The 25,187-nt window shown below is 45.7% G+C and overlaps 1 protein-coding gene across 10 annotated transcripts in view; it reads left to right on the forward strand.

Annotated features, from left to right (window-relative positions):
• Positions 1-480: 480 nt before the first annotated feature.
• NFAT5 (nuclear factor of activated T cells 5) overlaps positions 481-25,187 on the forward strand; it is a 56,300-nt gene continuing 31,593 nt past the window's right edge. For 4 of the 10 annotated variants that reach the window (XM_015874237.2, XM_032447013.1, XM_015874238.2 and 1 more), the window contains exons 1-2: positions 16,034-16,145; positions 22,785-22,897. Coding sequence is in view for 3 of the 10 variants with exons in the window: in XM_015874233.2 (XP_015729719.1) it covers positions 546-618; positions 16,020-16,145 (199 nt within the window). In the remaining 7 variants the exon portion in view is untranslated. Of the gene's footprint in view, positions 619-16,019; positions 16,146-22,784; positions 22,898-25,187 lie in introns of those variants that run through there. The other 6 variants (XM_015874234.2, XM_015874235.2, XM_015874236.2 and 3 more) reach the window with 4 other exon arrangements.

The raw sequence follows: 25,187 nt of genomic DNA on the forward strand, positions 1-25,187 counted from the left end.
TGCGCCCCCCGCCACCACAGCGGCTCTTCCGCCCGCCGCCCCCCCCTCCCTCCTCGCGCATGCGCACACCGTCCCCCGCGCCGCTCGCTCCCGCGGCCGCTCTCCCCTCACGGCGCGGCTCCGCGCGGGTCGCTCCGCGCATGCGCAGAGGGCCGGGCCTCGGGGCTGTTCCGTCCGCGCGTCTCCCCGCCCTCCGCGACGCATGCGCGGTCCGGCGGTGCCGGTGTTCCCGGCGCGCGCCCCCTCCCTCAGCCCCGCGCAGGCGCAGAGCGGAGCCGGAGGGGGCGGGCGGCGCGTTCCGTTGGCAGCGGCCGGTTCCTGTCAGCGGCGGGTGGCGGCGGCGGCGGCGCCCGGTCCCGACGTTGAGCGGAGCCCCCGGCCTGGCCCGACCCGGTCCGCCCCGCGGCGAGCGGAGCGCCGCTCTCTCCCCCGCCGGTGCCCGCCCTCCCCTCCCCGGGGCGGCGGAGGCAGCAGCAGCGCCCCCCCCCCGGGCCGGCCCCCTCCCGCCGCCGCCCCCCTCGCCCCAGCCGGGCCGCGGAGCTGCGATGCCCTCGGACTTCATCTCTCTGCTCAGCGCCGACCTCGACCTCGAGTCCCCCAAGTCCCTGTACTCCAAGGGTGAGCGGGGCCGGGGGGCAGGGCCGGGAGGGCTCAAATGGCTGCGGGGGGAAAAGCGCCGGGGTCTCCGTCGGCGGGGATGCTCGGCTCCGGGCCCGCCCGCCCCGGCCGCATTCCTGGATTCCTGGCCCGGCCGCGGCCGCCTCAAGAATGTGTCCGGACAGGTTCTGCCCGCGGGGGCGGCGGGGGGCTCGCGGCCCGCCCGGGAATGCGGATGGGCCTCGCGGGGCCTGCGGCGGGGAACGGCGCTGCGGGGCGGCCGGAGCGGGGAGGAAAGGAGCGGAACCGGGGGGCGGCGGCATCCAGTGTGTGTCCGCGGGGAGCGCGGCGGGACAAAGGCAGCGGCTGCCGGGCCGGTCGTTTAAAGGGCTGCGACGTCGTTACGTTGGGTGAAGCCGTCGGAGGGGCGGCGATGTGGGGATGCACGGCTGGATACACGGTGTTTTATCGCTCCGAGCTGCGCAGAGCCGGGCGCTGGAGGAAAGATTAAAGTGGGATTCTTAAAAATCATAGATATGCGCTCAGTGGTTTTGGAGCTGATGTCAATATGTTCGTTAACTGCGAGGCACGTGTCAGTAATGCTGGAGCTAAAAGACGTTAAAACACTTTGAAGAATAAAGTACAACTTCAGAGCTCTCGCTGCTCTGGGCCTTACAGCTGCCATTGCCGTGCGGCGTTGTGTGCTTTTACAGCCCTATTGCTGTAAGGCTTTAAGGCTGCCCTGTTGGACTCCATGGTCGCGACGGGTCCTCCCCAACGTGGGGTATTTTATGGTTCTGTGGCCTAACACACACGTGTGCCTCCTGGCTTTGCTGTAGCCGCAGCAGTAGAAAGGGACAGTTCTAACAAAGAAAGAAAATCAAATCACAGCTGGCGAGGAGGGCAATTTAAAACATCATTTGGATGGTTGTATGAGAATTTGAGAAGTGTGTTATTAGCTTTGATTTGTTTCACTTTAATGGGATGATTGAGTGTCCTCTCCAGGTAGGAAGAGCCTCTCCAACTGGTTCATCAGGAGCACATTCTTCTGGGGGCTCCCGGCTCGTGCTGGGAGTGCCCATAGGAGCTGTGGGTGCAGTCGTATAGAGCGGTGCTGGACACCCTAAAACAGGATTTGCTGTATTTTGTTGTAGTGAAAGATTGAGGAGATGTCAGTTTGGAATGTGTTTGATCTAAATTGGAAGTTGGAATGAATGAGATGTGTGTGCAGAATAAATAACGAATGTCTCCTCTTTGCAGCAAGGTTTGTTGGTATGATTATAGCAGGATTTCAGGAAAGATATTAGTGGTTATCTGATGAATCGGGACATGCTTGGTTGCCGTTCTATTTTATAGATGGGTACAGATAAACTTATCCCATGTACTTGTGCTCTGGATAAACTTATTCTGGATCAGAGTGTAAGTACAAGCGATGAGATAAAGCAGGAGGTCCACACGGAGCTGTGTGCTGCTGGGGGGGCCGTGCTGGGAGCAGGGCAGTGCTGCCCCACAGCTGGGGTCCCGCTCTCAGGCTGCCCTGCGGCTTTTCCTCTGTGTGCCCTGGGTTGTGAGTTTGGCTGCGTTGCTTTGTGCCTGTGTGTGAGTGCCAGCTGTGGTCACTGTTTTGGTAACAGAGTGAAGCAGGAGGACTGGGGTCTTCCTGCGGGTCAATTCCTAATGTTTGTGCTTTACTCAGTTGAAAGGGGAGTGGAAGAGTATTAGCGCCTGGATTAAATCATGCCGTCTGCTCTTAGGGAAACAGAGAGGTTATGTTTGGATGTGCAGTGAGTTGGGATGAGGCTGCGGTGGTGCTTTATGGCCTGGCCTGGCCTGCTCCCCACAGCTGTTACGTCACGCTGCACGCTGTCACTGCGCGTTAACGTTCTCTGCGTGGCCACTTCAGTGCAGATTCTTGTCCTCGTGTTTCTGTCACAGTGTCCAGCTGAACTTCTGAACCCACACGGACCTGAGGTGAAATGGCAATTGAAAGCGAGAGCCATTGATTTAAAATTTGCTCTGATAATTCTTTTGAGGGTGCTTTTTCCTGTTCATGTTTATCTTGGGAAAGGGAATATTTTCCTTTGAGCATCCCAAGAGCTTTATCTTCCAGTTCATCCTCCTGTACTTGCTGCTCTCAAGCAGACCCAGCTATTGTGCATCCGCACTTGTGGAGTTCAGACAGTCTCTTCCCTCTGTTTTCCTCACTGCTCTGCTCACACCAATGGTTCTGTAGCCCTAGATGGAGTTTGCTGTGGGTCTGCTCGAATGACTTACACTGACTCAAGGAAGGGATGTGTGAAAACCAGCTGTGGGAAGGGTGGGCCCACGTCTGGCTCAGCGTGCCCAGGAAGCAGCTGTGATCCTGGGCTGTGGATCCCCAGCCTTTGGGATGCGGCTCTGGGGCTGGTGCTGGAGCTCATCCCTGCAGTGCTGAGCAGTGGAAAGCTGGCTTTTGTGGTACAGCATATAACCAATACTTCTAAAAAGTAGATCCTTTGTAACTTGTCGAAGGATGGTGTTTGCTGATAGATAATAGACATAGCGATACATTTCAGTCTTCTGCTCTTTATATAACATAGTGTCCATCTTGAAATAAAGCCACCAAAAAGTGCATACAAATCGCTAATGTAGTAGAAAAATCACTGAAGCGTAAAACCAAAAACCTTGAGGCTGGTTGTTCTGTGGTTGAATATCATACGCAGCATTCGAATATAACAAAGTTAACTATTCATTATGAACAGGCAGGGGTACAAAATTGCAATCAAAGCAGTTCATTCAATGTCAGGCACTAAATCTGAACTGATTAAATGTGCTAATGTAGCTAATGCTTTCGTTTTGAACAAGTAAAGAGTAACACGTACTAGAAGTTACATCTTGTCACTGGAGCAGGTAAGATGGGAACTCTTTACTCTTCTGTTTTGCTTTTTGTATCTGGATACCTGTAGAACTGTTGGGCTTTTTGGAACTTGGAAGCAACAAGAAAAACGTGAGCGTTCTCCTGAACAGCTCCTTTGCCCTGAAAATGTCACCCAGTCAAAACTCAGTTTCCTTCCATGCTTACGTGACTGCTCTCTATCTGCGCTCACTGCGATTTATTGCTGCACTACAGACACTTTGTAGCCATTTCTTTTTTACTAGAGTTCTTTTTCTTTCCATGATCCAAGAAGTAACTGTAGCAAGGCAATGAATGAATGATCAAAGGAGAGTGGAACAGATGCCTTATAAAAACAGCAAGAGCCTGCTTTTACTTTTCAACTTCAGAACAAATACGAGCAGTTTTCAGGAGCAGAAATACCATGCTTTAGCTCCTTTGAGGAGCTCCAAGAAGGTGCTGTCGCAGGCCGTGCTGAGCGGTTCTTTCTGCAGCTGATGGTGACCAGGGCGTAACTCTTCCAAAGCCCTGTGAGTTCTGCCAGCCTTGGACATGTCTGACTGTCCTTTAATTGGCTTTAAAATCAGAGCTATGGAGTGCATTGCTGCAGAACCATTGTCCGGATCTGGGGCAGGGTGTTGAATTCCCAGCTTTTCTCACCAGAATTAGAAAATTCCAGGACAGTGCTGTGGGAACAGCCCCTCGCTGTGCTGCGTGTCCCACCCAGTTCTCTACATTGTGCCAACGCAGTGTTTTCTTATGTCTCCAAATGAATGAAATTGGAAATCCTGTCTAGGAGTACACTGTGCTTTGGGTCGGGTTTTCTGATGTTCTGCCCCTGATCCTGCTTACTGTGCAGCTACGTTGTGGTATCCAGATGAGACAGGGCAGACGAGGGCTGGGGTTTGGCGCTGGAAGAGGAAGAGTTTGGGGCACAGCTGCCAATGTCTGGCTCTGCCCTGAGATCAGGTGCTCCCTGTGCCTGTCTGTGCTGCCCTGTGGTGCATTGTGTGCTCTGCGTTGGAGGCTTCTCAGGGATCCAGAAGTTGAAAAACTACATGTAACTGCTGTGCAGGTTTTCCTGACTGCTGCAGAGGCAGATTGTCTTTCTCAGTGCTCTCCTTTCCTCTCACCTTTATCTTTAACTTTTTTTAGTTCATTATATATTTTGCGGATACAAGGTTTTGCCTCTTTGCATCTCTTCTATTAGCTTTGCTCTAGAGACTTTGTTTTTTGTTTGCTTTTCTTACATTTTTGTAGTTACTCTAATAGACGTCTGGAGGAGTAGTAATGGTTTCTTTCACACAAAAAGATAGCGGCCTGACCTCATTCTGAAGTTCAGATACGCTGCTAATCTTAGCAGGAATTGGTGAGTGGCCAAAGTGCAGGTGAAGTAAGGTACGTGCTCGTCCCTGTGCGCTTTATCACGTGTGTTATCTTCCCTGTGTTTATGTTAAGAGTAAACTGATGAGGGTGAGTATTCTTTGGATAAGATTTGGCTTTCTCATCAGTAAGTACAGCAGCTGATTTAAGGACTGACTGAAATGAACTCGTGGGTCTGACTTTGAACTGTATTGGAACAGACTCTGCTGGGTCAGTGGTAAAATCCAAAGGACCTGCTGTTTGCGAAAGCATGTGGTGCTTTAGCAGGACTTGAAATGTAAATGCTCAGCATCTCTTCGTAGAATTGAATCCCAAGTTGAATTGAATCCCAGGTTGGAAGGGACCCATAGGGCCGACCAGTCGCTCCTGAACAGGATGATTATTCTCTGCTACATTGTATGATATGCCGTTACATTCTGGCATTCACTGTGTGGCTCTTGGTCTGAGTGACAAATGTCCCTGCAACAGTGTAGGGAACACTTTCCCATTGGGGTGGATGTGCTGAGGAGTTGCCCTCCCAGTCCCATCCATCAGCTGTCCCAGCAGCAGCTTTTGCAGTTGCTTTGTAAACAATTGGAAAGGATTTGGGGTCACCTTGCAAAGTTTATGAAACCGATGCAATGTACCAAATAATGCGGAGGTTTGTTATTAAAGACGGGTCTGAGTTGTGGTGAAGTTTGTTTGGCAAACAGAAGGCAGACGGATAGCAATCATTGCCAGTGCTTGGCAAGATGAGGCATGTAGGAAAGAAAGAATTATAGGCAACAATAAAAAAAGTTTTCACTTGTTGGAGTTGTGCTTCAGTTCAGACAAACAGCCACTTCCACGCCAGTTGTTTCAGTCGCATTGTCCGGGGCCCTGATATTTTGTATGGATTTGCTGAGCAGAAGAATCTGTAAGTTTTGATAGCAGCGCTACAGAGTGATTGGAAAATAATAAGCTGCAGAGTTCAGTAGTTTCCATGAACCGATGGCAGTTTATATTTCCTTGTGCACAGGGGAACACGATCTGCTCATACGACCATTCACTGCTGGTGGTTGTACAAGCTGCTGTGTGCAGCAGGACAGGCAGAAGTGACCCCCAGAGCCATCCCGGCACTAGGCCGTGCCCAGCATCTTCAGCTTTGTTCATATGGGCTGCTCCAATCCCTTTGTCATCCTCAGGGCAGATGTGCACGAGTGGCTGTGAATTCTGAAGTGTTCTTGTTTCTGTTGGGACTCTTGTGAGTTCTCACATCAGCAATTCACATCCAGTGTCAGTCTTCACCTGCGTTTCTTATTGGGGCAAATTATTCATCTTGATTGTAGTCGTTGGTTTTCCCCAAATTTGTAGGAAACGTGTGCATTTTGTGTCCTATTGCCTCTTGGCTTGAAGGTATCTGACAGGTTTGGACCCTACTGGAAGTTGGAGCCCTGCTGCTCCCTTAGCAGAGGGGTTACAGCTGTTCAGCAGGACGTGTTCCTTTGCTGTTGACTTTCTGTGTGTTGTGGAGTTTGGTGCTCCAGGCGTGTGCCCCAGTTCAGCAGTTTTAAGCTCTTCTCTGCATTTGCTGCTGGTAGAATTCCCATCAGTTCTCGGCTGTAAGTAAAATTGAGTGAGCACGTGCCCTTCCTTTGCCTACACACAGTTTCCCTTTGGGTATAAAACTGGCTTTGTTTTTCTTGTAGGCATCTGTATTCTAGATGGGCCCTTCTGCCTCGCCTTGAAACCTGAGCTGTACCTGGGATGGAACTGCTCCTCAATCAGATGGGGAAATCGTTTGGTTTCTTATTTTGTGGCCTGAAAAGATTCACTTTAATCTTCAGCACTTTGTTTAAGTTGTATGCTGCCAGTTCAATAAAAGAGATGCTTTCAGAGGAGTGGTATCAAGGAAGGGATTATATTGTTTAGAGTAAAATTAAGTACTGCTTGCTGTGCAGGTATTTCAATACATTAATACAATAGCAAAAGAATTCATTTCAGAAGATTACCTTTCTACCACTGAGCCAGGGAATCTGCAGGGCTTTATGTTTACTGAATTAAGCTTTAACATGTAGAGGAAAGAAAGCTGAAGCCCTGGGAACTGGGAGCAGACGCCTGATGCAGTGGGATAGCAGTACCCGCTGGAGGAACTCTGAGAACAAGGCTCCTCCGTTAGGAGTTCAGTGAGGAAAGACAAGGTAGTGGAGCTGCAGAGGTCTTCAGCATAGCAGCAGGGAGGCTATGATGTGATGCTCTGCTCCCTTCCAGCAGCTGGCCCTCAGTGATGCATGTCTGAGTCCCCGGAAGCTTTTGCTGGGGTGTCCAGCAAGCATCACTATCTGCATGCTGGCTGATTACCCCCATGAACTCTATCCCCCAGCAGGCTTATCTTCTGTTAAATTACACTCCATGAATCCTCATTGAGCTTTAGCACATACAAAGCGTTGCACATGCAAAACTGAGGGATTGAGTGGAGGAGGATGATAAAACACAGATAAACAGGCCTTGCTTTTTTTGTTAGTTTTCATGGCTTCAGAGTTAAAGACACCCAGTGCAATGAGCAGGCAGTGATTTAAAACAAGATTTTTTTTATTATTATTATTTTATGGCACACCATTTAATTTCAGAAATAGCTGGTTGATGTTTTGGGTGGTAAAAGGATCAATGGCTCGAGGTGTCAGCTCTGTAGGGGACCACACCTGCTTAGCAAAGTGCGATGGTAGGGAGCAGGTCTGCAGCTGCTTGTAGAGCCTGGAGCGTATTCTGTGCAAAGCTTACTGCTTCTTGTAAACCTTGCCTTGTAGTTTGCTGCTATCAGAGGAAAGATATCTCTGTTTAGTTGGATTTGGCATTACCGTCCCTATGTTTTCTACCGCTTGGCAATTCCAGACTAGTTACACCACTCATTCTTTCATTGCTGCTCTTCCTCTGTTTCCATTGGGGATTTAGCTCTGCAGTACAGAAAAGAACTTTTTATCCACATTTTGCTGTTAAATGTTTGGCTTGGCTTCCCACTTTATCATCAAACATAGTACTTGAATTGTAGCTAGGAACTGAAGTGATGGTAAGGGAGCATAAGTGCTCTTCAGTTTGGGGGAAGGTGCATGAAAGCACCCTTTAATGTCAGCAGCTTACTGAAGGGAGCACAGGGCTCCGGATGGTGCCATGGTAGGAAACACTGGAGTGTGCCAAGCCTCATGAATGTGGCCTCCAAACCTGTCTATGAAATGCTGAACCTCAGAGGTGACTGCAATGTATTTGAAGTGTGAATTCTTCAAGGTCAGGTACCGTGGTGTGGCTCAAATGGAAGAGGTGCATCTGTCTTTCTGTTGCTGGCAGTGCAGCAGTGGGCGCTGTTATAGTTGTTCTACAGCAAATGTGAGAGGTGGCAAAAATGAGCAAATTGGAACAAAACTGTGCAAACCTGAAAAGGCTGAGAAATGTTGTAGTGGGACAGGTAAGAGCAGTGTCAAATGGACTGTGTTGTGGCTCCAGGTGGAGCTTTGCACCTACAGATCTGATGGACCTGCCTGGAGCACCTGGTTACCTGGAATTCTTGTAAATTTTCATTCTGGCACAATAACAATGTTTGAAAGTGGTCGGTGAGTGGATCGTGCTAATACTTGTTCTTTGGACACGCAATATTTGGGCGTTTGGGAACTGGAGTTAAAGCTTTTTAGAGGCAGGAGGAAGATGGGGAGGAAACCAAGAGCCCTTTCCATTCCTTATTGGGTAGAGGCACAAAGTGTTGCTGTTGTTGTAACATTGTTATTTACTGTTGTTACATGGAAAAATAGAGTTGCTTGAATTCCTTAATTGAATTTTCATACCTATCATATTTGGACTCTTTCCAAAGGGCAACCTTAGTGCAGCTTCCTGCATGCCGGAAAATTAAAACACAGCAGCTTTGGTTGTTTTCTTTTCATTCTGCTCAATTTGGGGTTGTTTATGAGCAGTGATCCTCTTAGAACTCTGCTGCTCCTTGTACATAGCAAAGTCTCTCAGCTGTGCTGGGCTGGTTTGGCTGTGCTGGGCCGTGTGTCCGTGCTTCTGTCCTTCTTCACTTGTGCTGCTTTGTCTGCCATGTTTTATTACTTTCTTTTGAGCGCTGGGAGTTTCGTCTGGAATTCACAATGGCACAGGACAGACTTTTTAGTAAGTCAGTGCCGGTCCAATTCTTGAAGTGACACTCGCTAAATAAAGTTGTTGTCTTTCTGAGATTTGTAAAATTGGATGCAAACAAGACCCAGGATTTATGCTGTCTGTCTGCATTTATAAAAGTACTCTTTGAGCTGTGAATGAGGATGACTGAAACACAGCCAGGAAAGCTTTATTTGATATTTGGACGTGTGCCACGAATAGAGTTCAGCTAACACATGCCTTTGTCAGTTGTTGAAATTCAACTTTAAAAGGATTAATTTCTCAACCCTACCCTGCTGAGCAGAGCCCTGAATGTTGAGATTAACAGCTTTTCTGCAGGTTGGTGGAACGCTGCAGTAAGTGTTCATATACATATATATAATTGATACTGTTCAGGTATCAGTTATTGGCACCATTGCCCTTCTAATACGAGCATATCTTGTCTCAGCGCTTGCAGCTTTAAAAAAGGAGGAAAAACCCTTTTGGATTTTCTTTATTTTTCAATACAAGAGGCAATGATAATGGATTTGCAATAGAACTTCGGTGACTCGGTTAGTGAGGTGCTGCTGATGGAAATGGTTTAAAGTGAAGGTGGCTGTGTCAGTGAGCTCCTCTCCTGCTCACCAGTACATGCCATGCGATGCACTGCTGGAGCAGTGTGTGCAGTGTGTGCAGCGGATCAGCCTAGTGTGAGCACAGTGCAGCTCCTCTGCTGCAGCTTCACAGGGGAGTTTTACCAACTTCTTAATCAAAGTTTTCTGCTGTGGGCAGAACAATGGCATCTGCCTTTCCCTGTGTGCTCGTGAATTGTGTTGATTTAGGGTCTGCTGCTTTTGTCTGAAGCCAGAGGGAACTGGAAGGAAGATTTTTATGTTTCGTTGCGTAAAACAGCCTTGTATACACTGCAGTGACTTTGAAAACCTGCCACTGTTGCTGTAGTGGCAATATAACTCTGCCAGTATTGACAGTAAAGGGAGCACTGGAGGCAGGACTCGCTGCTGGTGTTCAGCTGTGCTGCCATCCACGGATCCACTGCTCGTGGGGTGGGTGATGCAACGCAGGGGAGGCAGCAAGTTCACTCACTTGTTTTCACCACTGTCTGCTTGGAGGTGCAGCTGAAGGCAGCAGTGCAAGTGCCTGGAGCACAGCTCGGGTGCCTTCCTTTCAAAGGGGTGTATTACTCACAATGTGTGCACGGGGAAAGGACATAACGTAAACTCATTTGTCACCTGGATAAGTGTTGGTTTGAGCCGAGTCCTATGTTTAATCACATTATTCTGAGACACCCCCAGAGGTGTCATGTAAGCACTGCTGTGCTGTTACCTGGCAGACTGAGCACTGGTCTGTGCAGACACGGCCGAGTCCTGCTGCGTGCTGGTGGCTGGGCAGCCTCATCAGCTGCTGCCTGCCTGCAGCTCAGTTTGTGCATGTGCAGATATAGGAGCAATCATACTGTGCTCATGATGTGCTTTGAGATGCATGCATTGAGGCTATGAAGGAGTTCCCTGCCCCAGCCCATCTGCTTGGCTCTTCTGGAGCAGTGATGACTTGCACCTTCTGCTGGTTACACACAAATCCTGTGCCATTTGTACGTGTGTGGAGGTGTGCACTCAGTGTGGCTGTTGTGATGCTCCCTGATGACTTAGGGGCACAAAGCCTCAGGCTGCATCTCCCTGCTGACCTGAGTGCAGCCGAGCTGGGTGCACACAATCCCTGCACGCTGCAGCAGCACACATCCCATCATTCTGCAATGCAAGAACCAAACTTGTTCAATTAAACCAAACGTGGAGGATGTGGGAGGGCTTTGTTTTCCTTGGTGGATGTATGGAGGGAGCTGATCAGCTCCTACAGGCTCTTCCTGACATGAAATAGTTTGCTTGAAAGTGTTCCCACACCCAAGCTTTTGTTACAGAAAAATCCGTCAGGGTCTCCTGACGCTAACATGTTGTTACAAAGCAAGGCTTTGCTTGTGTGCTGAGTATTTAGAGCTGACGTAACACTCCCACCTCCCTTTCAGAACCCTTTGTGAACTGAGCTATTGTGGTGTTGTTTAGTGACTGGGTTTATTGTATGCAACTATATTGTTTGGCATAGACTGGATTTGTGGGTAGAACCAAACTTAGTTAAAAATAACCAAACCAAAAACAACCAACCCAAGCTGGTTCTTCTGAAAGGATCAGCAGCCTTGATTTTTCAGATATAGCACAGATTTGGGTTTTACTGCCTTCTACAAACGTTTCTGAAAGACCTCAGTTGCACATAGAGCCTCATTAAACAGCAGCTAACTTTGGAGTGGGGAGTGACAGCAGGGACCTTGTAATACAGGTTTAGCTCCAAACCTCACGCTTTATTGTGAACTGGTGAGCATCACAAAATCTGTACGTGCGTGGGCACTTTGAACCTGTTCCTTTATGCTGCCTGGGGATGTATGCAACATGGACACCAGTTCTGGTGCTTTGATTTATTTTCTGTCTGATTAGCGTCCTTCATTGGCAGAGTACATGTGCTCCACTGTGCTTTCCTCACTTGCAGCCTCGATAGCTGAAGCTATTTGTGTGTTTGTGTACTTCTAATTGTTTTTTAATTTACTTCCATGTAAACAGCTCATTGCTTGCTTGTTTTTTGATCAGCTCGGAGTACTTCATTGGAAGAGATTTCTGCTAATATGCTGCCAGCTGATTAGAGGAGTGCACCAAGGTTTGTCTAATCTCTGGTGTGACTGTCATGTGCTACAGCAAGGAAGTGGCACTGGGAGAAGCAGCCAAATCTGTGTGGGTATTAAACCATGTTGAGGAGAACTGTATTGGTGGAGATGAGGTGGACAGCCATTCTGTGAGGGGAGCTTATTACACACAACGATTGTCTTTGTTCAGAAGGCGGAGGAAGTGGTGAGAGATTTCCAGTACATACCCTGAAAGGCAAAAAGCCCATGGGAATGCCCTACCTGCCCCTAGTGCACTGGCACTGACCCCGTGCTCTCCTGCACGGCTGCTCTGTGCGCAGGACACTGCTGTTATTTGGGGCCTGAGGGTTTGTGGATGGCCTGGCTGTGCTCAGGGGCTTGTGGTGGTTCAGCTGAACCCGAGGAGCCGCCTCATAGAGCTTGGGGAGGAGATGAATCCTCCTGCAGTGTCATGAACCGGTTCTGGCACAGTGCGAGCCAGCGAGGCACTGAACTGCTGGGATCACAACTCTTCATCTGTGTAGCTGAAACTTCTATGGGGATGTAAGTGAGGAGTCATTCAAGGCTCATTCCATGTGAGTAGCTAAAGAGAAGGTTTGTGAGTGCTGCATGTGAGGCAATGCTGGCTCTGGGTGTGTTGGCCTTGCTGAGCTGTAGCTGCACTGATTGTTTGCAACTCCTTTCATGAGCTGCTTTGAGGAAACTGCTGCTTTCCTCTTCCCACCTTCCATCTACTTGAAGCAGGAGCATCTGTCCCCGTGTCAGCATTAGGCTCATACTGTTTAATAAGGCAGCTTTTGCCTGGCGGTGGTTTCTCTTCTGACAATGGGGGATTGCCCAAAAGGGGAGTCCTGCCTCACTGAGATTGAGCACACCAATGAGCTTTCTGTGGGACATATCCAAAGCTAGAGGAGGAACGTTCAGTTCCGAGGGGCTTAGGCCACCTGTAGCCGTGTGCTTGCGGAGGATCTGGAATTCTGCAATGCTGGATCTGGGCTCAGGATCTGGGCTGTTCTGGCAGGACGGCCACGTGAAGTGCAGCTTTCTGAGGTGGCAATGTAATTGGCAGCAACATCAAAGTTACAGGCAGCTGATTGTGGAGAGATTACAGTGCTGGGATAATTGGATAAAGGGCGGGTGAAGAAACTTGACACTTAAAGTACTTGGTGTAAATCTGCCTGTCCCTCTGTGTCCTTCATTTTGGTAATAGAATTTGTGAAGCCGGGGCTCACCTGGTGGGTCCAGGTTGGTATTGTGAGGGGTGCTGTGGGATCCAGGGGGTTGCTGAGGGTGGGGTGGGATGGCTGGCAGCAGGGCTGTGTGGGGATGGATGTGAGCAGCTCAGGGCTGTTGCTGGGCTGGGCTGCTGTGTCCGTCTTGTTTATGCTTCACAGTAATAACAGTCCTGAAATGCAGGTTCCTCTTTTCCTGTCTGGAAAAAAGGAAATGTATTCCTGGGGAGTGCTGGGTGTAAGAGGAGCTGCTGCTGGGGAAGAACAGAAACTCGAGATCAACGGGTGCATTCTTCAAGGGGGTTTTAAAGAGCAGTAAATTGGGAGGTGCTGGTGCTGCCATCTGACTGCAGCCTGGCTCCTTCATTGAGCACAGCACCTGCTGCAAACAGGAATTCTAGTTACGTAGTTTTTGTGTTAATTTTTTTAAAACTATTTTTGCTTTCAAATGCAATACTGCATTTAGGTAATAACTGCTTTTTCTTCTTCTTAATGTTTTCCATGTAAATAAATGCCAAATTCTCACAGAAGGAGTGTCTGCATGCTAAAAAACAAACAAACAGCCCCATTCCACTACCAAAAAGGCAACCAAAGGAAAAGCAAACACAGCAGTGGCATCGAGCTGATCAGGAGAGGAAGGAGCCTGAGCTGTTGGAGTATGGCAGTGAGCATGGGGAGAAGGGGATGGGATGGCAGTGAGCATGGGGAGAAGCTGCATCCTCCGGGAAGAATCAGTTTCCTTGCAGCAAGTCTAATCTTTCTGGCATTTGTCAGTTTCTGCTTTAATGCTATTTATAGTGCAGCATATATAAACACTGGCCTGTGTTTAGGTGAAAACACAAAGTTTCATTTGAAGTCTGATGTGTTAGGAGCAGGTTTGATGTGGCAAGTTTCCTTAAAGGTCCCCAAACCGTTTCAGATTCTCTAGGGAATTTCTGCAGGGACGTTTCTTAGTAATCCCGCTGATGGGGGCTGGCTGTCAGCTCACAAAGCTGTACCTGTTCTGAGGGAAGTCCAGGAGATTCCCCTTAGCTTAGATGTGCTGTTGGACTCATTAGTGCCGTGTCCAGGTGTGTGGGATGGCAGCTGGCTGCTGCGGCTGAGGCCGTTTTGAGTCGCTTGGTCTTTCAGCAGTGAAGCATGAAATTAAAGGTTTGCTCTTAATGGTCTTGTGATCTTTGGGAATGTGCTTCAGTTTGAATGCTTGCTTTTCCTCTTTATCATATTAGAATTATTCACAGAGATTGTATTTGTGCTTGTTGTGGGTCATATTTGTGCTAAAATTATCTGTTCCCTGAGAAACTGCTTTGGGGCTGTTGGCTCTGAGCATCCCTTTAGAGCAGCGGATTTGACATGCCTTTGTCACTTTTGAGAATTAAAAATACATGTTTTAAAGAAGATGAAAGCTCGATCCCACCTAATTACTTAGCTGGAACGAGGCTTTGTAGCTAACACCAATAACTTGTGAGTCATGTTGGAATTATAATGATGAACGGTCCTCTCAAGAAATCCTCCTTGAGAGGCAACAGTGAGGAGTGCAAATGTATGCGTGTATTCTACATACAGATCAAAATGTGCTCGGCAGCCTCTGGCTGTGGGGCTGGTGCTGGTCCCCTGTTGTAGGGCCACTGTCGCAGCGCTGGGGCTGGCGCTGTGCACTGGGGGTGGCTGTGTCTGTAGCTGCCTTGGGGCTTCTGTTGCTGGGGCAGCAACCTCACGCAGCCTTTAGGTGAAGATACTCATCTTGAAGACAATCTGTGGCTCAGCAGAGAATAGACTTGCACACATCTCATGGCTTCCAAATGCCACGTTTTATTTGGAGATGTTTTTGGATGCACTGACAGCTGTGACACTGGCCAAGCTTATAGGAGGCATTCAACGTGGAAATAAGTAAACATTTTTTTCTGAAAACTGCTTGGGATTTGTGGTTCACAGAAGCTTTCTCAGAATGTGGCATGACAACCAACCACCTCCTACAAGTATGCACTGCTGGCTGCCTTTTTGTGCCTGCAGAGCGCGAGGTAGCACTGGGAGCTTGAAGTACACCAGCTGGATTTTAAAAGGTGTGGAGGCATGTCTGTCCTGTGCTGGAACTTCACTTTTGTGCATCAGGACTGACCTTGCAGCTTGAGAAGGAGAGCAGAGGGTGAAAAGCCCTGACATGGTGGGTTGTAAGTGTGCTGCCAAGGTCTCTCACTAACTCCTTCTTGTATGCAAGAGGATTTGAAGGTGTAATGACCCTTCCTCATAAGTTTTTGGTGCCTTACACTGCAAATTCAGAAGCTGAGTGCCAGTGGCTGCTCACAGCAGTAATCAGCTCCTGGCTGCTCTGCCTGGGATCTGCCCATCTGCCCTGCTCAGACAGGCTGGGAAACAGAAGCACAGAGCCACTCATGCTTCCTTTGCAAGCCAGGGAATGTAAAGAGATCCATCTGTCCCTACACTGGGTGCATTCTTTGTGTCCTCCTGGGCTTCCCCAGGAGGGTGTACATGCAGTTGTGTGCTGGTGCTGAGGTGGTACTCCTGCAGATCAGAGAGTGCTGGGTGTGTTGCGATGTCACTGGCAGAGTTCTTGGTGGAGCTTGCTTTCTTTGCAGTATCTACAGCAGTTTACTGAGAAGTTAGAGGGAAGAAAAATGTTGCAGATAAATGGAAGTAAGAATCTTAAATAACAAGAACTGACACTTGTTACCTGGGAAGACCTTGTAAGATATTCTGGAGATGATGATACTAAATTAGTCTCTGTTTCTTTGAAAGTCATTAGCACAGTTTGCACTGAGTGCATGTTTGCCTTTAATGCTCCTGCATTTCTTGGTATATACTGTCATCTCTACAGAGTGCTAAACAAGTTCTGTTCTGAGCAGCTACAGCTTCAGTGGAAGTTCATTAATTCTTTCTTTGGTGCAACAAATTTGTATCTTCTTGTTTTGGACTCGAGAATGTGTATCTTCGTGTTCCCGTGGTTGGTTTGTTTTCTGAAAGAACCTCATTCTGCGAGGTTAAGATCTCAGTGTGCTTAATGTAACTTTTTAGGAAGGGTCTGAAAATGTTGAGTCGATGCTCATATCTCTTATACAAACACATTTTCTTCTCTCCTGCTGATCAGGAATACATTTTTAATTAAAACTTTGTCCTTTTCTCTGTCCAACAGAATCTGTCTATGACCTTCTCCCAAAGGAGCTGCAGTTACCACCTTCCAGAGAAACATCTGTAGCATCCATGAGCCAAACAAGTGGTGGCGAGGCAGGTTCGCCTCCTCCAGCTGTAGTCGCTGCTGGTAAGCATTCTCATTTATTCTGCTGCTTTGTTAAGGTTTATAACATTCTGGCCAACATGAACAGTGCTGGCAAAGTTTTGGTTGTAAAAGGCTTGTGGAGAAGTTTTGTGAAAATTTAGGGGATATAACCCAACATAAACTAAGTGATCAAGTATGCTATGTCAACAGTTGTTGTATTTCACATACAATTTATCTATAGGAAATGTTTTCTATTTTCCTATTCTGTGATTACTCAGAACAGCCCTCTCAACTCCCAGAATGCGCTCTGTTGTTAGAGGTATACATATACATACTTGTTTGAAGCTGAGTCAGCATGCTGACCACCTGTAGAACTATGAATTCTGGCAAGGATTAAAAAAAGTGGAATGGAGATTGTTTATGGGCCATGGGAGATCTCAGATCCCTCCATAGGGAGGAAGAAAGGTCCTGTTTTCTTTTCAGAGGCCTGAGGAAGAAGCTTAGTATTTAAACTCCATTCCCTCATAGCTCTCTAGTGTAATATAAAATTTTCAAATACATGAGAATGGGAAATATTAGTCAGGACAGCACATTTTAAAAACTGATAAGTTGATTCTTTTGCTAACTGTCAGCACGTAAAAACGAGGCATGACCTCTTTATCTTTCTCTTCTCTAGCTTACTCCCAGTCATGGTTTAGACTTCAGTCTAAAGACTCTGTCATTGGTCTTCATTAAAAATAAGGTCAGGATTTAAGGGCAAAGTTCTCATTTGTGAGGTTAGTCTTAGTGCTGGTGTGCATCTTGAATTCTTGTCTGTGACCTCCGTAGATTACTGAACATCCATTCAATGAGGAAAAAGGGGAAAAACAAAACATGTTTCATCATCGGATGAGGGTTGTTTGTTTTTTTCCTAATTTGATCCCCATATTCATAACCAAGTCACGTTCCAATTTCCTATTTGACCTTAAGTTACTTGAGGAAAAAAAAGTTTGTGTGTAAGGTGAGGGTTCTGAGATCTGCATTAGTCCTTTTTTTTCCCTCTGAGTTCATATGCATTCAATATTTATATGGTATAATGTTTCCCACATTTGCATGACACAGGAATCCTGATGAGAAATTAATGTGATTATAGACTTGTTGGAAAAACTTTACAGCACTGCTCACCTGTCATGTTTTGCCAGACTTGTCCAGAGAGAACCTGTGGATTTAACTGTGCACAGTGGAACTTCAGGAATTGTGTTGAAGAAAAAATGTTTTTACTAATTATTAATTTGATATTTTTGTATCAGTTCTTCAAAAACAATTTGGGCATATATTTCTCAAAATCAAAGCACTTAATGACCAGTTTTGTTCAAAGATACAGCAGTGACCAAATCCTGTAGCAACGCAGATCTTGAAGGACAAAGAACCCACAAGCCCTGTTACACTCTAAATCCACAGACAGACCCAAATTGCTCATTAATTCTGTATCTAACAGAAATCTTAAACACTTGAGGTGAATGGAACTAAATGTCTGTTTCCTCCAGGTATTTAGTGTCTGCTAACAGCCAGTCCAGCTCCTCTAAAAAAACCAAGAATGTGTTTGCTATCTTGGGGTTAAACTGCAGCAAGGTTTTCTTCAATGAAAAACTGCAAAGAATAATGTGGAGATTTATTTGCAAACACTGAAAGGAGGACATTTACTCATTCAATTAAGAACACTTCTCAATGTCAGAGGTATAGAAGTTTCACAAAGACTTTAAACTGATCACACTGCCAAAAGAAGAGGTTTCCATCCGAGTGCTGCACAGCGCTCAGCTGAAGGACCCGCTTCAGCCAAGAGCTGGGCCTGCACAATGCCTTTGGTGGCACAAGGGGAGGAGTAAGATGAGGAGAAAGGAACACTGAGAAAAAGTGGCTGTCACTTTGTGATAGTTTAAACTGTTTACTGAGCTGTGGCTCTGGAGGCCTTCCATTAGTGTTGTGACGAGACAGTTAAGTATCTGAGTGCCATTAAGCTTTGGATCGGAAGTACCAAGTACAGAAACTACAGTTCTCCTGGTTGTTGAGAAAAAAAAAATTAAGAAAACAGAGCAAAGACTGGTTTTGTTTTCATTGGTTATGTCACTTTCCACCACAGTGAGGACAAGAACAATTGAATCTTGCCCTTTTATAAACATATGATTGTGATGACCAGGATAATTCCACAGCCACTTGTGCTGTGTGCACATGTGAGCAGAGATAAGCCCCTGCCCAAAGCGGCACAGCTGCTGCCTTTAAAGGCCTCCATGCACACTCAGCCTTGGAATTCTGGCCACTGAGTGTTACCAGATATTTTTAAGGTGTTAATGGGTTTTCTGTCCTCCACCACGTCGTCAATAAGTGCCTCTTAGATAACAGTTTACTTGGAAGGCAGGGCTGTAGACTATGATCCAAAGTATAGGCACAGCACCATGCTGAAAGGACAGTCCCTGCTCCTTCTCCTCCTGTCAGGAGGAAGAGAGGAAACGCTCCATACGCCTCATGGATGGAACGGTGCTTGGGAATTCCTGCAAGTCTGATGCCAAGTCTCATTTCTCTTTAAAGCTGGGGACAAATTTTAGGACCGTAGGAGGCACGTGTACCAAAGTTGTAGGTGAAGGGAGGAGTAAGAGAGGGGAGCTTACAGTTTCCTCAGTGACAGCTGAGTCAGTCCCACTCCATGGGGTTTGGTTCCTCTTCCAAGCTGCTTTGAGCTCAGCACTTCTGAGGTGGTGCTGGGGCCTGTGGCTGCCTTGGAGCAGGTGCACTGCCCAGAGTTCAGTTGCTTTTCAGAATCCCAGGAGTGCTTTTGCTTTTCTGTGGGGTTACCTGTGTGTTCCTTCTGCAGCCAAACTTCTTTCTTTCTACGGAGAATAGATCACAAGCATTTTGGCTCTACTCTTGCCACAGGTGTGCCATGTTTCTAGATACACAGGTGTATCGGGTCTTGCTGTTTTCACTAATGCTTTAGGATTGCTATAGTGTCTTTGAATTACTATGGCATTAGCAAGCCCTGCCTCTTGTTATAAAGAGAAGTCTATCTGGGCTTTAATTTCTTAACAGGAAAGAAGAGAGAAATGAGCCTGGGCTTTATATGTGTGTCAGTTTGTACAGGAAGCATACGTTTAAAATTTACTGTTAAACACCACGATTAGCTATTTGTTTGTCTGTGTATTTCATGTCCATAATAGCATTTTCAGGTGGTTACCACTGTACAGATGATAGGATGAGGAGGAGAAACGTCTTTGGCTTGTGGTATAGACCTGCTTGTTCTGTTAGCACACTGTAGAAGTCTATTGCAGATGTGCTTGTGATAATGAGAGGATTGTGCTGTCAGTAATGGTCCTATGGGATGAGAGTTTTTTACTACTTCTGTAGTAGATAATAAAGTTTGTTCTCTGCTTCCCAAAACACAGCAAGATAGTGGCTGAACATGGCTGAAACTCAACTTGCTTGAGGCTTTTCTGTCAGGTGCTCTTCTGGAGGACTTTGTTAAAAGGTGTTGTTAAAAATATCATTGCGATTGAGGTAGCTCTATTGCTGCAGTTAATAACTGGGTTTCTTTGGAGGAGCAGGATGGTTTTAGCTGCGATGACCTTTCAGGGACAGACTTCTAGTTCTTCCATTTTGAAATTTGTCTTGCCATTTACAGAACAGCTTTACAAGTACTAAAATGGAATGTTGCTGATTGGATTCATTAACTTGTTAATAAATGTGTATCTGATGCTTGTTAATCTAAACAAAGCGCTATTACCCACTCTCTCAATAATGATCAGGCAAGTATAATTTAATAGAACTCTAGGATTTTGAGCTGCTATGTTCACAACCTTAGCTGCTATCTCAAGCTTCTAATTCTGTTGGACCTCAGTAAAGTAGAAAGGAGGGAAGGGGTCTAATTTTTACCCCTAGAAAGCATTCTCTGTGCTTGTTATTTGCATCACAAGTGTCTTTGTGCAGGACATAGGATTTTGCCTGGTATTGGAGTACCATAAACACATTAAATATGAATCATCGTACCGACTCTTGAAATACATGATGGTATCGTGCCAAGAGATGCTGCTGTAAAGCTGTGCCTGGAGACGTCTCGCATGAGACGTATGGCTGAAGCTTTACCAGTGCCTTCTGCACAGTATTAGGCTCCAGTTGTATGGATGGATGCTTATTCTTCTTGCTTATAAGGGTTGACCATTTTTTTTCTTGTTGGTCAAGATGTACCGAGAAAGTACTTCAGTGCTTAAAATATCAACTTCTAATTTAAGTCCTTCCTCAAAGGTGTCTTTTCCTATTAGTGGGTCTGTTCCTTGTGCTTGTCTTTTGGGGTTGGTTCACAAGTATTTTCAGCCATGTACTTTAAACAAGCATTGCATGTTCATCCTTTATTTTCAGAGACAGGAATGTTCAAACCTTCACAGCCCCAGTAAAGAAAACTGTTCCATCTTCATATCATCTGCTCCTTCTTGCAGTAATGGAGTTTGGAAAGAGCTTCTTCAGCTACTTGATGATCTCTTACACTGCTCTCCATTTACCACAGAGGCAAATATATCCTCCTGTATTTTTGCATTGCTCCTCAGGATAGTATTTTCTTCCCTGCATCGTGTTCACCGTGACAGCTTCCAGTACCTGAAACTGAATTCCTCACAGAGAGTGGAGGTGGTGGTGTAAGAAAAGAGGAGCAGATTTTTTTTTGCCATTGAGATGTGTGTACTAAACTCTATTGTATCTTTGTGTTCAGATACAGTTGTGTGTACTGAACTCTTTTGTATCTTTGTGTTTAGATACAGTTCATCTGTTACATATTGAACTTTTCTGCCTCCCATGTTTTGTATGCTTATATCCTAAAGATATATTTTCTGAATGATGGAATTTTATCTTTCCTTATCAACTCTATACTCTTTGTTAAGTAAAGGTAGTAGACTACTTGTCCCCAACGGGAGTAATTCAGCTTTTGGATCAAAGAGCCGTTATCTTGCTCTAAGCAGTTCTGGTAATTTTAGTTATGAAAATAAAGCTTTGCTTCTCAGACATTTCTGTAGCGAAATAGATAAAAAATATTTGGATTACCTGCAGGCAGACACTGAGTGCTAAGGATATGGCTCATTTTCCCCTCCAAAGATAAGGCTTTTTGCATCATTTCCAAGCTGAAGATTCTAATACTTCAAATGAAGATTTGTTTTATTTTTGAGTAGTTTGTCGAGCTTCTTAATTTTCATTTTAATTGAAAATATTTTCTCACATTGTCATCCTTCCTGGTGTCAGTAGTTGGTTTTTCCTGTTGATACAGGAATATTTACCAGAAATTTCAAAGGGGACATTGGTGCCACTACCAGGCTTATGACTACACACTGTAAACAAACTATCAGAAAAAGAAAGCTGCTTCTTTGTTGTTGATCTCCAATGTCTGTAAAAACTTCAATTTCTTTGTAGGCTTTTCCCTTCCTCTTCCCACCCGCTCCCAGCTGAGGTGCCTTCCTGTAGCCCCCAGGAGGATGTCTTCAGGGATGTCTGTCCATGCTGTGCTTCTTTCGGCTGTGGCAAGCACTTCTTTCTTGTGGAATGAAACCAAAGCAGATGCTCTACAAACACATGTTTGCTGTGGGTAGTAGAGCAGCACAGGCCGCTCTGTTTGGCAGCAGAGGCTTTGAGCTGGGCTCTGTGAGCTGTGGGCCCCTCTGGGCAGACTGCTGCGAGCATCTGTGCCCAGGAGATGCCAAAGGAAAAGATTCTTAAGTCTTTTGGAAGCCAGCTGGCTGTGCTCTCTAACTTCAGTGACAGCACTGTAGTTCTGTGTGTTGGTTTGTGCACTGAGCACGTCTGCAATGCTGCGTGGAGCAGAGCTCTCTGATAATTGCATGTAAAGGATCATAGAGACCTTTTCTAGATCTTTTTTTCTAAATTTGCTTTATTTTCAGTCTTCCTGAGTCTTACATAACCAACAAATGCCTCTTTTCCAGAGCTGCTCAGTCAGACACGAACTGCTTTTACTGTTCGGGGAGATTTTTGATGACAAATTCTTGCATCAAATGGGTCTTGTTCTTACATCAAAAAAAGGCTTAAGGATTGCTTGTTTCTTAATCAAAACCCTAATGGAAAACCAAGTCAGAGAAGGGTAAAAAGAGAACATCCTCAGTGTACTCCAGTTCAGGTGCTTACTGTCAGAGCATTGAAGACTTCCTGAAGGCCATGAGGAGTTCCTAATTTGTTAGGGATAAAAACAACTGTGGACCTACAGAGCTAAAGAGGCAGATTCTTAACTTGAGATGCCTTTTTTGGGAGCCATGATGTGCTGTGCAGGCCCTGTCTTAGGGTGCATGGAGTTGAGGGGAGCTTGGAGAGCAGCTGAGGGCCTGGAGTTCTGCCTTGCCTGGCAGGAGCTGAGCTGGGCCCGAGCCACTAACAACAGTGCTGCTGGGATGTCCAAACTGGAGTGTTAACGTAATGGTGGATGTCACTGATAATAAAAGCTGATTGATTGATGTATTTACCCAAAGTATAATGCACTGCTTGGTTCAGCATGTGAATGTAAGGGGAATTTACACTGTTGGGCTTAACGTAAATTAAATTAACCTACTTATCTTGAATCTGAGTGTTTTTTTTAAATAACTGGTGAATTGGTTTGCTTTATGATATTTGCTGGGATGCTAGTTTTTTTTTCTCTATTAATACACTTAACTTGCATTCTAGCTTCGCCATTCAGAGACAGGCATCGAGTGGTGGGTTGTGTGACAGTGTCTGTCAATAGTGAAGACAAATAGTGCCAGAGACACTTAACCCATCCAATCTCACCCAGGGTATAGGTCGGTCTTGTTTTCAGACTTCTTCATAAGTCTCTTTTCTTCCTTTCCTTTTCTTGTTTTTCCTTTTTTTTTTTCCCTTTTTTTTTCTTTTTTTTTAATTCCCTTTTTTCCCTTTTGTTTTGTTTCTAAATAGTGGGTTAATACTGATTTGAAACTAAACTCTTTGGAAAAGTTGTTGACTTTACATCAGTAATACAAGAACAAGAAAAATAGAAACCCAGGTTTGGCATGTGAGGTATTGAAAGCAGGTTTGCAGCCACTTTGCAAGTTCTGTTTTTTCACCTGAAAGCCTTTGGCAACACAAAGGTTGATGCTGGAAATTTTGCACGTAGTATCCTTGTTTTTGGAATGAAATTGTTCTCCAGAGTTCAGTAGTTCTACGAATAAACAAGCCTTATAAAAACATGAGATGTTAGATAAATTAACAGATTTACTAAAGAGGTATACTTTGCACATTAAACTTATAAATGACTCTAACCTTATTCTATGTGATGAGTTTTCATTTCTGTGCTTGTTTCCTGAAATACAATAGTGGATCACATGGGATGCAGGCTAGGAAAAGGTGAGTCCTGTAATGGCTCTTTGCTAGTCCTGACTGTTCACATACAGGTGGCAGAGAAACTTATAAAACCAAAAATATCTCCTTTGGAACTTTCCAGGCTGAGAAATGATTTGCTTTGTACTGTAGCCATGATGGAAGGAAAAGGTGTCATTAAGACACTTCACTCTGCAAGGTTTGGTAACCCTTGTATTGAATGCTCTCCATGGATGGGGCTGAACACGGATGTCAGGGTTGGCTTCTGGCTCCATGTGAGTTTTTATCCAAAGACCAGGCCCTACGATGCCAAGACGTGATCGGTTTTGTTTTTTTTCTCCCTTTCAGACATTTTTTTAAAGGCTGAATGCCTTGTTTGACTTCACAAGATAATAAGATATAGAAATATATGCCATTGCCTTAGCTGGCAATTCAGGAGGTAATACATTTTCTTTTACAACAGCTTGTTATGGAAAAGAAAAAGACTGCGCTGATCTGCTCATGGGGATGCTCTTTGCTACATGTTCCCTTACTCTCTGATATTTAACAAGCCTGTGATTTTTAGCAGCATGCATTTGTGCCACATGCGTGTTGCATCCCTTCTTTCATTGCCTGCTCTTTGTTTTCAGACAGAACTTGAATTATTCAGTCTCTTGGTTGTGAATATGACTTTGTTCACTTCCTGAAAGTCAGGTAACTCTTTGGGACCAATCAGTCCCTATTTTAAGCTTTCTGGAAAGCAAACGCAAAATGACAACAACTCAAATTGCTTTGAGATGTAGTCTGTCTAGGAGTAGTGCGGAGTTATCGGTTATCTTTATTTGCATTCTGAGCTCTGGCACTAATCAGTTTATTAGTTCTTGATTCCTTTCTTTCATTTACCTGTGTCAGAGTTATTGATCAGTGTACAAATTACGCTGTCCAAAACAGAACCACAGGTTCCTTACATTGAACTTTTTGATGTCACTTTACCTACCTGAGAGAAAAAATATTCATGTAAGACAAATTCTGGGCTACTGATTTCATCTGCCTTAGGTGGCCCAGAGATGGCGATCAGGAGGTTTAGTTCTGGCAGTGATTGAGGCTGCTCTAATGTGGCAGTAATTCTCTCTCACACTTTATTAATTCAAGACAAAGCCTTGTGAAGCTGGTGCATGTTTCATTTACGGTACTGTGGCTGCATTCTTGCCATAACGTGCACTTGGCTTCTACCCCATGTTGTTGCTCTGAAAGCAATTCGTATTTTGAAAATGTGTTAAAATATTAAGCTCAGCCTTAAATTTCCAACTGTGCATGCTCGCTGAAACTACATGTTTGTCATTGCAAGCACTGTTAAACTGCAAGTGAAAGAGCCACCTGTAAGCATTTCCCATGTGTCTAAGGAAAGTGAACCTCAAATAAAAGAAATGCTTGAACTGGGCAAGGCGTGTTTGTTTCCACTGTCACCTGAGCGACTGCTGACCAGGTCTACCCGTCAGATTGAATGCCTGATGGTTAGATTTTATTTATTATTTGCATACTGGGGGAAACTTTCTTCCTCAAAAACTGGAAGTGCAAACCATTCACACCTTATTGAGCAGTGCCAGCTGAGACCAAATGACCAAAAACTGTAGGAAAAACTGAGTTTTTGAATGTAGCATATTCAACCAAGAGACCCCCTTTGGGTGCCAGATACGCACATGTAGTCACAGGCTTTGGAATGGGCTGATGTAACAGAGGGAGCCACATAGAAGATGCAGCGTTTTGTTTGTTATA

This window comes from Coturnix japonica, chromosome 11 (genome assembly GCF_001577835.2).
Source record: "Coturnix japonica isolate 7356 chromosome 11, Coturnix japonica 2.1, whole genome shotgun sequence".
NCBI lineage: Eukaryota > Metazoa > Chordata > Aves > Galliformes > Phasianidae > Coturnix > Coturnix japonica.